General features: G+C 42.2%; 1 protein-coding gene across 1 annotated transcript in view; it reads right to left on the bottom strand.

Moving 5' to 3' along the window:
• LOC120057232 (pyruvate carboxylase, mitochondrial-like) overlaps window positions 1-12,156 on the bottom strand; it is a 95,841-nt gene that overhangs the window by 82,611 nt on the left and 1,074 nt on the right. Inside the window, exons 2-6 of the mRNA XM_039005767.1 lie at window positions 3,053-3,194; window positions 2,745-2,929; window positions 2,452-2,617; window positions 2,138-2,283; window positions 1,923-2,040 (exon numbers count right to left, since the gene is read on the bottom strand). Coding sequence (XP_038861695.1) covers window positions 1,923-2,040; window positions 2,138-2,283; window positions 2,452-2,617; window positions 2,745-2,929; window positions 3,053-3,194 — 757 coding nt within the window. The remainder of the gene's footprint in view (window positions 1-1,922; window positions 2,041-2,137; window positions 2,284-2,451; window positions 2,618-2,744; window positions 2,930-3,052; window positions 3,195-12,156) is intronic.

Here is a 12,156-nt window from a genome sequence, read left to right as displayed (position 1 = left end):
AGATCCGGGGAAGGGTACCACAACATTTCTGCAGCATTGAAGGTCCCCAAGAACACAGTGGCCTCCATTACTTTTGAATGGAAGAAGTTTGGAATCACCAAGACTCGTCCTAGAGCTAGTCGCTCGGCCAAACTGAACAATCAGGGGAGAAGGGCCTTGGTCAGGGAGGTGACCAAGAACCCAATGGTCACTCTGACAGAGCTCCAGAGTTCCTGTGTGGAGATGGGAGAACCTTCCAAAAGGACAACGATCTCTGCAGCACTCCACCAATCAGGCCTTTGTGGTAAAGTGGCCAGATGGAAACCACTCCGCTTGGAGTTTGCCAAAATGCACCTAAAAGGACTCTCAGACCATGAGAAACAAGATTCTCTGGTCTGATGAAACCAAGATTGAACTCCTTGACCTGAATGCCAAGCGTCATGTCTGGAGAAACCTGGCACCATCCCTATGGTGAAGCATGGTGGTGACAGCGTCATGCTGTGGGGATGTTTTTCAGCGGCAGGGACTGGGAGACTAGTCAGAAAACCTGCTCCAGAGCGCTCAGGACCTCAGACTGGAGCGAAGGTTCACCTTCCAACAGGACAACGACCCTAAGCACAAAGCCAAGACAACACAGGAGTGGCTTCAGGAACACGTCTCTGAATGTCCTTGAGTGGCCTAGCCAGAGCCCGGACTTAAACATCTCTGGAGAAACTTGAAAATAGCTGTGCAGAGACGCTCCCCGTCCAACCTGACAGAGCTTGAGAGGATCTGCAGAGAATGGGAGAAACTCCCCAAATACAGGCGTGCCAAGCTTGTAGCATCATACCCAAGAAGACTCGAGGATGTAATCGCTGCCAAAGGTGCTTCAACAAAGTACTGAGTAAAGGGTCTGAATATTAATGTAAATGTAATATTTCATACATTTGCAAAAAAAAAAAAAAAAAAAAAAAAAAAACTTTTTGCTTTGTCATTATGGGGTATTTAATCCATTTTAAAATAAGGCTGTAACGTAACAAAATGTGGGAAAAGTCAAGGGGTCTGGATACTTTCTGAATGCACTGTATATTGTTGGATGCTGCTGGGGAATGAAAATGTAAGACAAGTTGCTCAGGTGGAAACCATTAAGTTGAACCTTTAGCAGGAGGAAACTCCACACGATTCAAATTTGCTGCATTCATGTAATGGAACCTAGCGGGAGTGAAACTTTGGCGCAACTCCATACGATTCAAGAGATTACATGTTACCCCAGGAAACCAATTGACGGCGGTAACTGTAGATGACAAAGTAGCTATATTCACATCAGGGGGATTTGGCTGAGTGCGGTGCAACTCCATCCGGGTCAAGGTTGCTGCATTCACATCAGGGGAACATAGCTGGGCTGAAACTTTGTTGCAGCTCCATACAAAGAGGCTCTGTCCACACCAGGGAAACTGAGCAGGATTTAACGTGGGTGAAACTCAACATGATTATTGCATTTCCATTTTCGTGTGTTGCACTTGCATTCAGTAGCATCCATGAATCACATGATTATGCAGAGCATTGACGTCAAAAAGGAAGAACCAAGGACACGGATGGTTCCTGATGTGAGATTCTCTCTGGTGTTTACAGAACAACAGGTGCTGTGAGATTAGGATGGCAGGACCTGCTTAGGACAAAGCAATTGTAACAGGAGCAAAAGATCGCAATATGGGAAAATTAATGGCTGCAGTACAGCCGTTATAATGAATGCTTGATGCATGGAAAATTAAGGCATAAATGTATTCTTACTCTAAATGTATGCAGTTCTGTCCTTGCGCTGTTCTTGTCCATTAATGTTCTTTATTATGTCATGTTTTGTGTGGGCCCTAGGAACAGCAGCTGCTGCTGTAGTAGTAGCTAGTGGGAATCCTAGTAAAATACAGAATCATGTCCCCCAAAAATAGTCGCGCAAACAAACTCACCCAGGATCTGTACTTCAATGTGTCTGGGTCTCTCAACGAACTTCTCCACAAACAGAGCACCGTTCCCAAACGCAGCCAGGGCCTCAGAGTACGCACGCTGATAGTTCTCCTCCAGCTCCTACACACGTCGGCCGACGGGGATCAACAAGTCAAACAGCACAAAGACAAAACACTCAGATTGGAGCCCCTACTTACTCGCAGGTATCTCTACTCACCTCGTACTCTTTGACCACCCTCATTCCCCTGCCCCCACCGCCATAGGCAGCCTTAAAGATGATGGGAAAGCCATGGGTGTTGGAAAACTCCTGGGCCTCCGATAGGCAAGTGACGGGACCGTCTGTCCCTGGTACCACTGGGACTCCTGGAAGCAAAAATCAAAACATGAGGTTAGCTGAGTGTAACTAAACTTTTACATAACTGTATGCAAGACTGTATGTTTGATTCTGATGAAAAAATGTAAAACCTAAAACTCAGATGAAACAAACATCCATCAGACAGTCCTGAGAATGGCAGTGAGTGTCCAGCCTACCTGCACGGATAGCGATGGCTCGAGCTTCCACTTTGTCTCCCATCTTGCGCACCACTTCAGGGGATGGGCCAATGAAGCGTACCCCAGCATCGGCACACGCCTGGGCAAAGTCTGATCGCTCAGACAGGAAGCCGTACCCAGGGTGGATGGCATCCACATCATTCTCCTGAGAAGAAAATATTAAATATATGATACGACAAAGTTGTGGCAAGACAACATAAAAGGTGTGATCTTAAAACATAGTAAGAATTGGTTCAGAAAAGTTAGAAAAGACGCATATTAAAATCTCAGACCTTAGCCACTTTGATGATGTCAGGGATGTCCAGGTACGCAGCCACGGGCGGCAAGCCCTTCCCTATGAGGTAAGCCTCATCTGCCTTCTGCCTGTGCATCTGGCCTGTGTCCTGTTCAGAGTAGACAGCCACCGTCCGGATCCCCAGCTCAGTGCAGGCCCGAAACACACGGATAGCAATCTCACCTACAAGCAGTTGGATTAGTCAGCTGGGGATTGAATTATGTGGTGAGAGGAAACTAGCGATAAGACTTTGGCTGACATTTCAGTGTCTACAGAATGGCCAGGGTGGGAGAATGGTTACTGTACCTCTGTTCGCCACCATAACCTTTTTGATGGGCTTGTACTCCAGAGTATGAGGGGAGGTGTGGTTGGAGCGGGACAGGCAGCATGCCCTCCTGACAGCCAGCAGCCCCAGGGCCGAACGCATGCCTCCAACCTGCAGCAGCATCTACACAGGTCAAGGACGGGGGGACAAGAACAGGAAGGAACGAGTAAACAACTGACAGCCCATGCATGATGCAACACAGGTCCTGACCTATATACAGTAGTATGTAGTCCAACTTAAGACCGTAAAAATGCCAACCTTGTCAAGAAGGAGATTGCCTAAAGCTGTAAAGCAGACAAATGTTGCATTAAAAGATGCAGACAGGACTATCTAATCGTGAGCGATTTATAGCTAATGCTTCCTTTACCTTGGAAAGAATTTGGGAATAGTAGATAGCTGACTAAACTGTAGAAATGTCTGTTTACATACCACTGGCATCAGTAAAGTACAGTGATTAAAAATATCTGCACAAGACACCAAAAGACAGAATTGCCTTGGAAGGAGTGCAAGTAACAGAGTAAGGAGAGTGGACAGAGACAGCCTCAATCTAGAACTCTGACCACAGACTTCTGGAGAGGAGTAGAAATGTTAAACATTCCCATTATTCCGAGGAAGACTGCAATAGCCAGAGAAAATTTGCCTAAGAAATTGGTTAGCCTCTAGTTAGAAGCTCAATTTGGCAATAGCTGATTCCTTAAGAAAAAGGTCAAGGGGAAATGAACAGGTTTGAACTTGAACTTAAGAGTTAAATATAAATTGTTGAATGTCCAACTGTGCTTACCCACGACCCTAGCTCACAAAACAATCAAAACCCTTCGGAGTATCCAAAAACTGTTGGCCTGTTGTTGTAACCATCATGAGACTGGTCCTCTGACACAGAAGCCGCATTGAACTCCAGTAGTCAAAAGTTCAGACTCCATGGTCCGACCAGCAGTTCTACAGATCCAGTTCAAGGATATACCAAATCTGCATAAGTATTCACATGAACAGGCCAACTGATCAACACTAAGAGGTTGATCAGGGTCTATACAACAGGGCCCGGTTTCCGAAACGCATCTTAAGGCTAATAAGTTAATCGTTAGAACCTTCGTAGGAGCATCGTTAAATCTCTGGGCTGTTTCCAAAACTCATCAATATTAAACTACTCAGGCCACTCAGAACAGCTAAGTGCATCAGATACTTTTTTGCCCACCCCGTGTCACTTTATACACTGAAGATTTTCTGCTAAATAGATAATCACATGGTTTATCCATCTCTGTGACTGCCGATTACATCTGAACTAAAGTTGACTACAAAGTTGCCAATGTCTTTGCAATTGATACAAACAAGCGACGTATAAAATATGCTTCAAATGAAAACCGAGATGACGGCATTAAAATATAAACCATAGGCTATAGGCCAATTTCAATCATATTTTAAGTTACATTTCATGTTCAAACAATTGAGTTCTATTTTGCTTGCAGGCTACTGCCTAATTTGTTTCAATATACTGTATTTAATGTGTAGCCTAAAATGTGCGCAATGATGTGCCAAAAATCTGTGATTTTATGAAATTTTATTGGGTCAGCATTGTAGACTGAACAAAAATAAAACAATTTCAAAAGTTGCAGTTCATATTAGGAAATCAGTCAATTGAAATAAATCAGGCCCTAATCTATGGAGTTCACATGACTGGGAATACAGATACACATTGGCTGGTCAGACACCTTTTACATTTTTTTATAAAAAAATTAATTAAAAAGTAGGGGCGTGGATCAGAAAACCAGTCAGTATCCGGTCACCACCTTTTGCCTCAAGCAGCACGACATCTCCTTCGCATAGAGTTGATCAAGCTGTTGATTGTGGCTTGTTGAATGTTGTCCAATTCCTCTAAAATGGCTGTGTGAAGTTGCTGGATACTGGCGGGAAATGGAAGACGCTGTCGTACACGTTGATCCAGAGCATCCCAAACAAACATGCTCAAATGGGTGACATATCTGGTGACTACGGAGGCCATGGAACTGGGACATTTTCAGCTTCCAGGAATTGTGTACAGATCCTTGCGACATGGGGGCGCCGCGCATTATGATGCTGAAACATGAGGTGATGGCGACAGATAAATGACAACAATGGGCCTCAGGATCTCATCACAGTATCTCTGTCCATTCAAATTGCCATCAATAAAATGCAATTGTGTTCGTTGTCAGTAGTTTATGCCTGCCCATACCATAACCCCACCGCCACCATGGGGCACTCTGTTCACAACGTTGACATCAGCAAACCATCTGCCATATGACCGGTACAGTTGAAACCGAGATTCATCCGTGAAGAGCACACTTCTCCAGCGCGCCAGTGGTCATCGTAGGTGAGCATTTGTCCTCTGAAGTCAGTTTACGACACAGAACTGCAGTCAGGTTAAGACACTGGTGCAGACAACGAGCACGCAGATGAGCTTCCCTGAGACGGTTTCTGATAGTTTGTATAAGAAATTCTATGGTTATGCAAACCCAGTTTCATCAGCTGTCCGGGTGGCTGGTCTCAGATTATCCCGCAGCTGAATTGTCTTGGCAAAAGGAGAAATGCTCACTAACAGGGATGTAAACAAATTTGTGCAGAAAATTCGAGAAAAGCGCTCATCAAACATGAGACCAACACTTTACATGATGCGTTTATATTTTAGTTCAGTATAATAAGCCGCCTCAATATTTGCAGCCATAGGTGGTAATCTCTCTTTAGGAGCTGATCCTTCGTCAGTATTGTGAAATAATTATGTTAAGCGGTAAGATTTGAATGGAGAAAGCTGATCTGAGAGCAGCGCTCCCTTTCTTTCGATCCTATCCGTATCGACATGCACTTAGTGACCGTTCTCTCTGCGTGGTGTTTTGGGAAACGCATGTTACATCTTCAGCCGTTGTGAGAAAATTGCATCGTTAAAACCCTCGTAAGCCTAAATTCCATCACCATCTGAAAACCGGGCCCTGGATCATAACAGTCTATCCAAACACAAGACGCTAGGTCTAAACAGCAAATGTTTTAACAGGAGCTAAAGATTGTCATTGATCAGTCATAACAAGCTCAGCACTTATGATCCTAAATAAAGTCTGTGGCTGAATGAAAGGAAGTGGGCCAAATGAAAGACTATATTCTTGATGACATTCCTCTTGTCCAATCACTTGTGCAACATGGTAAAGGGCAGCCTACTGTCATACAGCCTTGCACATTTTTGCCTCCAACTAAAGTCACCTGTCAACCATTTCCGCTCAGTTTCTTCCCTGACAAGAATAGGCTGCAAATGTATTTCAATGTGTTCTGGAGTCAAGCTGACAGGGTGTGTTTGCTTTATGGCTTAACGAGGGCTCTGGAGAGAAAGTCTGGCACCAAGGAGCACCCGTCAGCAGACTGACCTTGTTGAACAGTCTCTCCATTATCACCTACAGTGTCTTCTTTCCAGACAAAGTTGACTCACCGATGAGTTATTAATACTACACAGAGAGAGAACTAAAGGTTGGTTTGTCAAAGCCAATGAAATGTATTTAAAATTATGTAGTATTACCTCATTGGAGAGTCAAATGTGTACAGTCAAGGTTAGGACAAGGTGCCAGTTAGAGTACTCAACATTGTGACAACTAGGCCATTTCTCGTCTAGAAAGAAGACACTAATAGAGAAATAGTTCAACGAGGTCAGTCTGCTGACAACTATGAAAACGGGCTACGACAGGCAGAACAAGGTGGTTGACATTTTCAATAAAATGTGCCTACATTAGTCTCTGTGCTGGTCTTTTCCACTCCACAACAGAAATACGAGAGTGGGGAGTCAACATGACTGAACATGTTAGGGCAATTGTCTTAAAACCAGATTTAACATGCATAAAAACACCAACCAGTTCAACAAATTGATGTGGCATACATTACTAGGCCTGGTGGCTATAGCCCACTAGAAACAAGTTGTAGCGTGTTCATTTTTACCTTCACAAAAGTTGTTTTATTACATCAAGACTAGGCTAAATCCTAAACATTCTGGAATGCAGTACCCGAGAGATACTTTTGTTGAAAGTACTGATTGTAACCAGAGTGCAATTGTAACAAGACAAAGTTGTTGGCTAAACCCCCCATGCAGGTATAAACATACAGGCCTCAACTTTATCAACTCATCTGGAACAGATGACTCCAGATCCGACATGCTCTTGACAATCACTCAACACCTTCATTCGACAACTTTTTTTCTTGTGGAAACTTGGTGAGTTATATGAATGACAATTGTAGTGCAAGGTGTTCATGTTGTAGACAACCATTAAACAGATAAGAATGACCTCTGACTTACTGAGAAGAGTGCTGCGGGAAGTCTACCTTTGGCAAGGTAGCTGAAGCCGTTTCTCAATCTCTCGGTCCCAGCTTTGATGCACCTGTACTGACCTCGCCTTCTGGATGATATTTTTTTAGTTGACTTTATTTGAACAAATTCTTAACTGACTTGCCATGGGGCAGAACGACAGATTTTGTACCTTGTCAACTCGGGGATTTGATCTTGCAACCTTTCGGTTACTAGTCCAACGCTCTAACCACTAGACTACCTGCCGCCCCATCCAGAAGGCGAGGTCAGCACAGGTGCATCAAAGCTGGGACCGAGAAACAGCTATCGCAAGGCCATCAGACTGCTAAACAGCAATCACTAGCTCAGAAAGGCTGCTGCCCACATTGAGACCCGATTACTGGACACTTTAATAAATGGATCACTAGTCACTTTAAACAATGCCACTTTAAAAATGTTTATATATCTTACATTACTCATATCACATGTATATACTGTATTTTATACCATCTATTGCACCTTGCCTATCGCTCATCCATATATTTATATGTACATATTCTCATTCACCCCTTTAGATGTGTGTATTAGGTAGTTGTTAGATATTACTGCACCGTTGGAATTAGAAGGACAAGCATTTCTCTACACTCGCATTAACATCTACTAACCATGTGTATGTGACCAGTCAAATTTGAACAGGTTTCTGCAACAAAAACTATTCCTGCTCAATTAACAGATACTATCTACTAGACAGATCACTTTGAGGTTTGAAATTGTATAAAACTTGAGTGGATATTGTATAGATCCAGCTATATGAATAGGCCTCAATTACCAATTAATGGAACAATCTAAATTAGAAAAACATCTGATTAAGTTTGATTCCTGCTGATCATTCCCTTTAAGACAGTACTTGCAAATACACTGCAGGGTGAAACAAATATAGGCTGTGTAAAGATTCCCATATTTGAACCTAGTCTCTTTCCCAGCCATGTGTTCAGTATCATTGTAAGCCTGGCAAGGGTAACTTGAACCTAAGCCTAAATGCCATTTGTAACCATGAATGTAGCAATGTTGCAGACTGAAAATGTAGGGACAGCAGTTGGTTAGTAAGAGGTGAAAAAAGTAGAAACCATTAGAAAATATCACAATAGATGGTTGGGTTACTAATGCACAATATAGGCTACTGTGGCAGTGTTCTTCAGATTGGTCCAGCAGACCCAAGCCAAGGGACTGGCCAGGGCCCGGTTTCCCTAAAGAATCTTAAGGCTAGGCTCACCGTTAGAACCTTCGTAGGAGCATCTTTAAATCTGAGCCGTTTCCCAAAATCATTGTTATTAACGTAGAATTTAAAAACACAAGTAATCTTACGCCTGCCTCAGACCACTCGTAGAACAGCTTAGTGCGTCGTTAGTTGCTTTTTTGCCCTCCCATGTCAATTTATATACGGAACATCTACACTAAACATGGATAAACCATGAGATTATCGGCAGTCAACGAGACAACCTCACAACAAAGTTGACTACAAATATAAAGTTGCCAGTGTCTTTGCAATTGATACAAACAAGCAAGGTTTTTAAAAAATGCTTCAAATTGTAGGAAAGATGCATCGTTAAAGACACTCATAAGCCTAAGACCCAGCGCTATCGGGAAACCAGGCCCTGGACACTTTATTGGTCCCCAGGAAAGTGATCGAAGAACACTGCTTGGCCTATATGAGAACGAGTCAACAGGAGTGTTCTACTAGCGTCTAATATCCACAAAGTCAGATTCCACAGCCACAAAGTCAAAAATGGCTACAAAAATTGTGTTTTTGGTATTAATGTAAAGTTAGAGTTAACCACACAGCTAAACTTGTGCCTAAGGTTAAAATCACATTTTAAGAAGATAAACCCCACCCATTTCTACAATTTAAGACTTTCTGGGTATGGAAGCTAGTGACGACCTATCTTAATAATAGACACTGCCTTTAGCGTAGCACGCGCTCCAGCAGGTATATCTCTCTGGTCACCCCCAAAACCAATTCTTCCTTTGGCCGCCTCTCCTTCCAGTTCTCTGCTGCCAATGACTGGAACGAACTACAAAAATCTCTGAAACTGGAAACACTTATCTCCCTCACTAGCTTTAAGCACCAGCTGTCAGAGCAGCTCATAGATTACTGCACCTGTACATAGCCCATCTATAATTTAGCCCAAACAACTACCTCTTTACCTACTGTATTTATTTATTTATTTTGCTCCTTTGCACCCCATTATTTCTATCTCTACTTTGCACTTTCTTCCACTGCAAACCAACCATTCCAGTGTTTTTTTTACTTGCTATATTGTATTTACTTCGCCACCATGGCCTTTTTTATATTTTTATTTATTTATATATATATTTTGTTTGCCTTCACCTCCCTTATCTCACCTCACTTGCTCACATTGTATATAGACTTATTTTTCACTGTATTATTGACTGTATGTTTGTTTTACTCCATGTGTAACTATGTGTTGTTGTATGTGTCGAACTGCTTTGCTTTATCTTGGCCAGGTCGCAATTGTAAATGAGAACGTGTTCTCAATTTGCCTACCTGGTTAAATAAAGGTGGGGGGAAAAAAAAAAAAAAAAAAAAAAGATGCTGGAGGAAACGGGTACAAAAGGATCTATATCCACAGTAAAACGAGTCCTATATCGACATAACCTGAAAGGCCGCTCAGCAAGGAAGCCACTGCTCCAAAACCACCATAAAGCCAGACTACAGTTTGCAACTGCACATGGGGACAAAGATTGTAATTTTGGGAGAAATGTCCTCTGGTCTGATGAAACAAAAATAGAACCGTTTGGCCATAATGACCATCATTATGTTTGGAGGGAAAAGGGGGAGGCTTGCAAGCCAAAGAACACCATTCCAACCGTGAAGCACGGGGGTGGCAGCGTCATGTTGTGTGGGTGCTTTGCTGCAGGAGGGACTGGTGCACTTCACAAAATAGATGGCATCATGAGGGAGGAGAATTATGTAGATATATTGAAGCAACATCTCAAGACATCAGTCAGGAGTTAAAGCTTGGTCGCAAATGGGTCTTCCAAGTTGACAATAACCCCAAGCATACTTCCAAAGTTGTGGAAAAATGGCTTAAGGACAACAAAGTCAAGGTATTGGAGTGGCCATCACAAAACCCTGACCTCCATCCTATAGAAAATGTGTGTGCAGAACTGAAAAAGAGTGTGCGAGCAAAGAGGCCTACAAACCTGACTCACTTACACCAGCTCTGTCAGGCGGAATAGGACAAAATTCACCCAACTTATTGTGGGAAACTTGGAAGGCTACCTGAAACGTTTGACCCAAGTTAAACAATTTAAAGGAAATGCTACCAAATACTATTTGACTATGTAAACTGGGAATGTGATGAAAGAAATAAAATCTGAAATAAATCATTCTCTCTACTATTATTCTGACATTTCACATTCTTAAAATAAAGTGGTGATCCTAATTGACCTAAAACATGGAGTTTTTACAAGGATTAAATGTCAGGAATTGTGAAAAACAATTTAAAATTTATTTGGCTGAGGTGTATGTAAACTTCCGACTTCAACTTTACAATAGCAAATTAATTCACAGTATCCCGATATAGCACATTCTGTAAATTCAAAGAACAAATAGTTTATATAAAATGACCACATCAGAAATAGGCCTTTACATTACATTTTGAATTATACTCAACAAATAAAAAAGGTACTTACTCATTTGATTATTTATTTTAAGTAGAACCTGTGAAATGTTCAATTAAGCATGTAACAAAATATGTATAAAATCTAAAAATGTAAATAGAAAACACATCAACTATAGTTGCAAACAAAATATAGGCCTAAAAAATATATATTTATTTATTTATTTGGGGGCTTGGCTGTTTTGCATGTTATTTTGGCATTAATACGTGTCACATATCAATTTGCATTTGGTACCTTGGGTCGAATGTTAGCGCCAACTCACGAAACCCCCATTTCTTGACCGTGTAAATTTGGGCCATGTCTTTGCAGATGTAAGTTGTAAACGACAGCTGTTATCCCCTTCCATCTTCGTGATTCTTTGCCATATGGTGTGCCGTGGGCAAAAGCCTCTTGCAAAGTCTGAGTTGGGGGTTTGTTTTGAGCATTTGACTATACTTTTTGGGGTCTCATCCGTAGACTCTCTCCGTACTGTTTCACATGATTCTTGCGTAGGTGGTAAAATAGATTAGTTGTGTTTGAGCCCGTTGTCGGGACCGGCCTGCGGCATATTTTGCAGGAGACGGTTTTCTGGTCCATGTCAGACTTTCATATCCAAACCACGTCCATGCGACCGAAGTTGCCCCTGTTTTAGATACGAGCTCCGTGTCACGTTCAATCTCTTCCATGTTTGTTTGTGTTGTAAATTTCCTTCCACACGGCACATGTGGAAGAATGCAAAGCGTCGTCCAATTGACGAAAAATATTGCCGTAAAGAGTGTGATTTGCGACAACAAAATAACCGAGCACAATATGAAACGATAGACGTTTTTCTATCGTCACACAACATATATCGTCATATCGCCCAGCCCTATAGTACAGTATGAAGACCAGCTTGAGTCCTGTTTTTGCAGTAAGCAGGTCCCCTGTACCTGCATCCATGCGGGGAGTAGTGATTAGAAGTGATTTTATTTAAGATTTCCTATTTAAAATAGGCCATATCTTTTATTTTCTCATGACCAAGAGATTATTACTATGTTACTTAATTTCAAGGAGTACCTCGTATCCTCCAAGAAGATGTATTTAGGTACTTGGATGGCTTTAAAGTGTCACTAA

Source organism: Salvelinus namaycush, chromosome 12 (genome assembly GCF_016432855.1).
Source record: "Salvelinus namaycush isolate Seneca chromosome 12, SaNama_1.0, whole genome shotgun sequence".
Taxonomy (NCBI): Eukaryota; Metazoa; Chordata; class Actinopteri; order Salmoniformes; family Salmonidae; genus Salvelinus; species Salvelinus namaycush.
The sequence above is the reverse complement of the archived record's forward strand: the minus strand, read 5'-3'. Positions and strand labels throughout refer to the sequence as shown.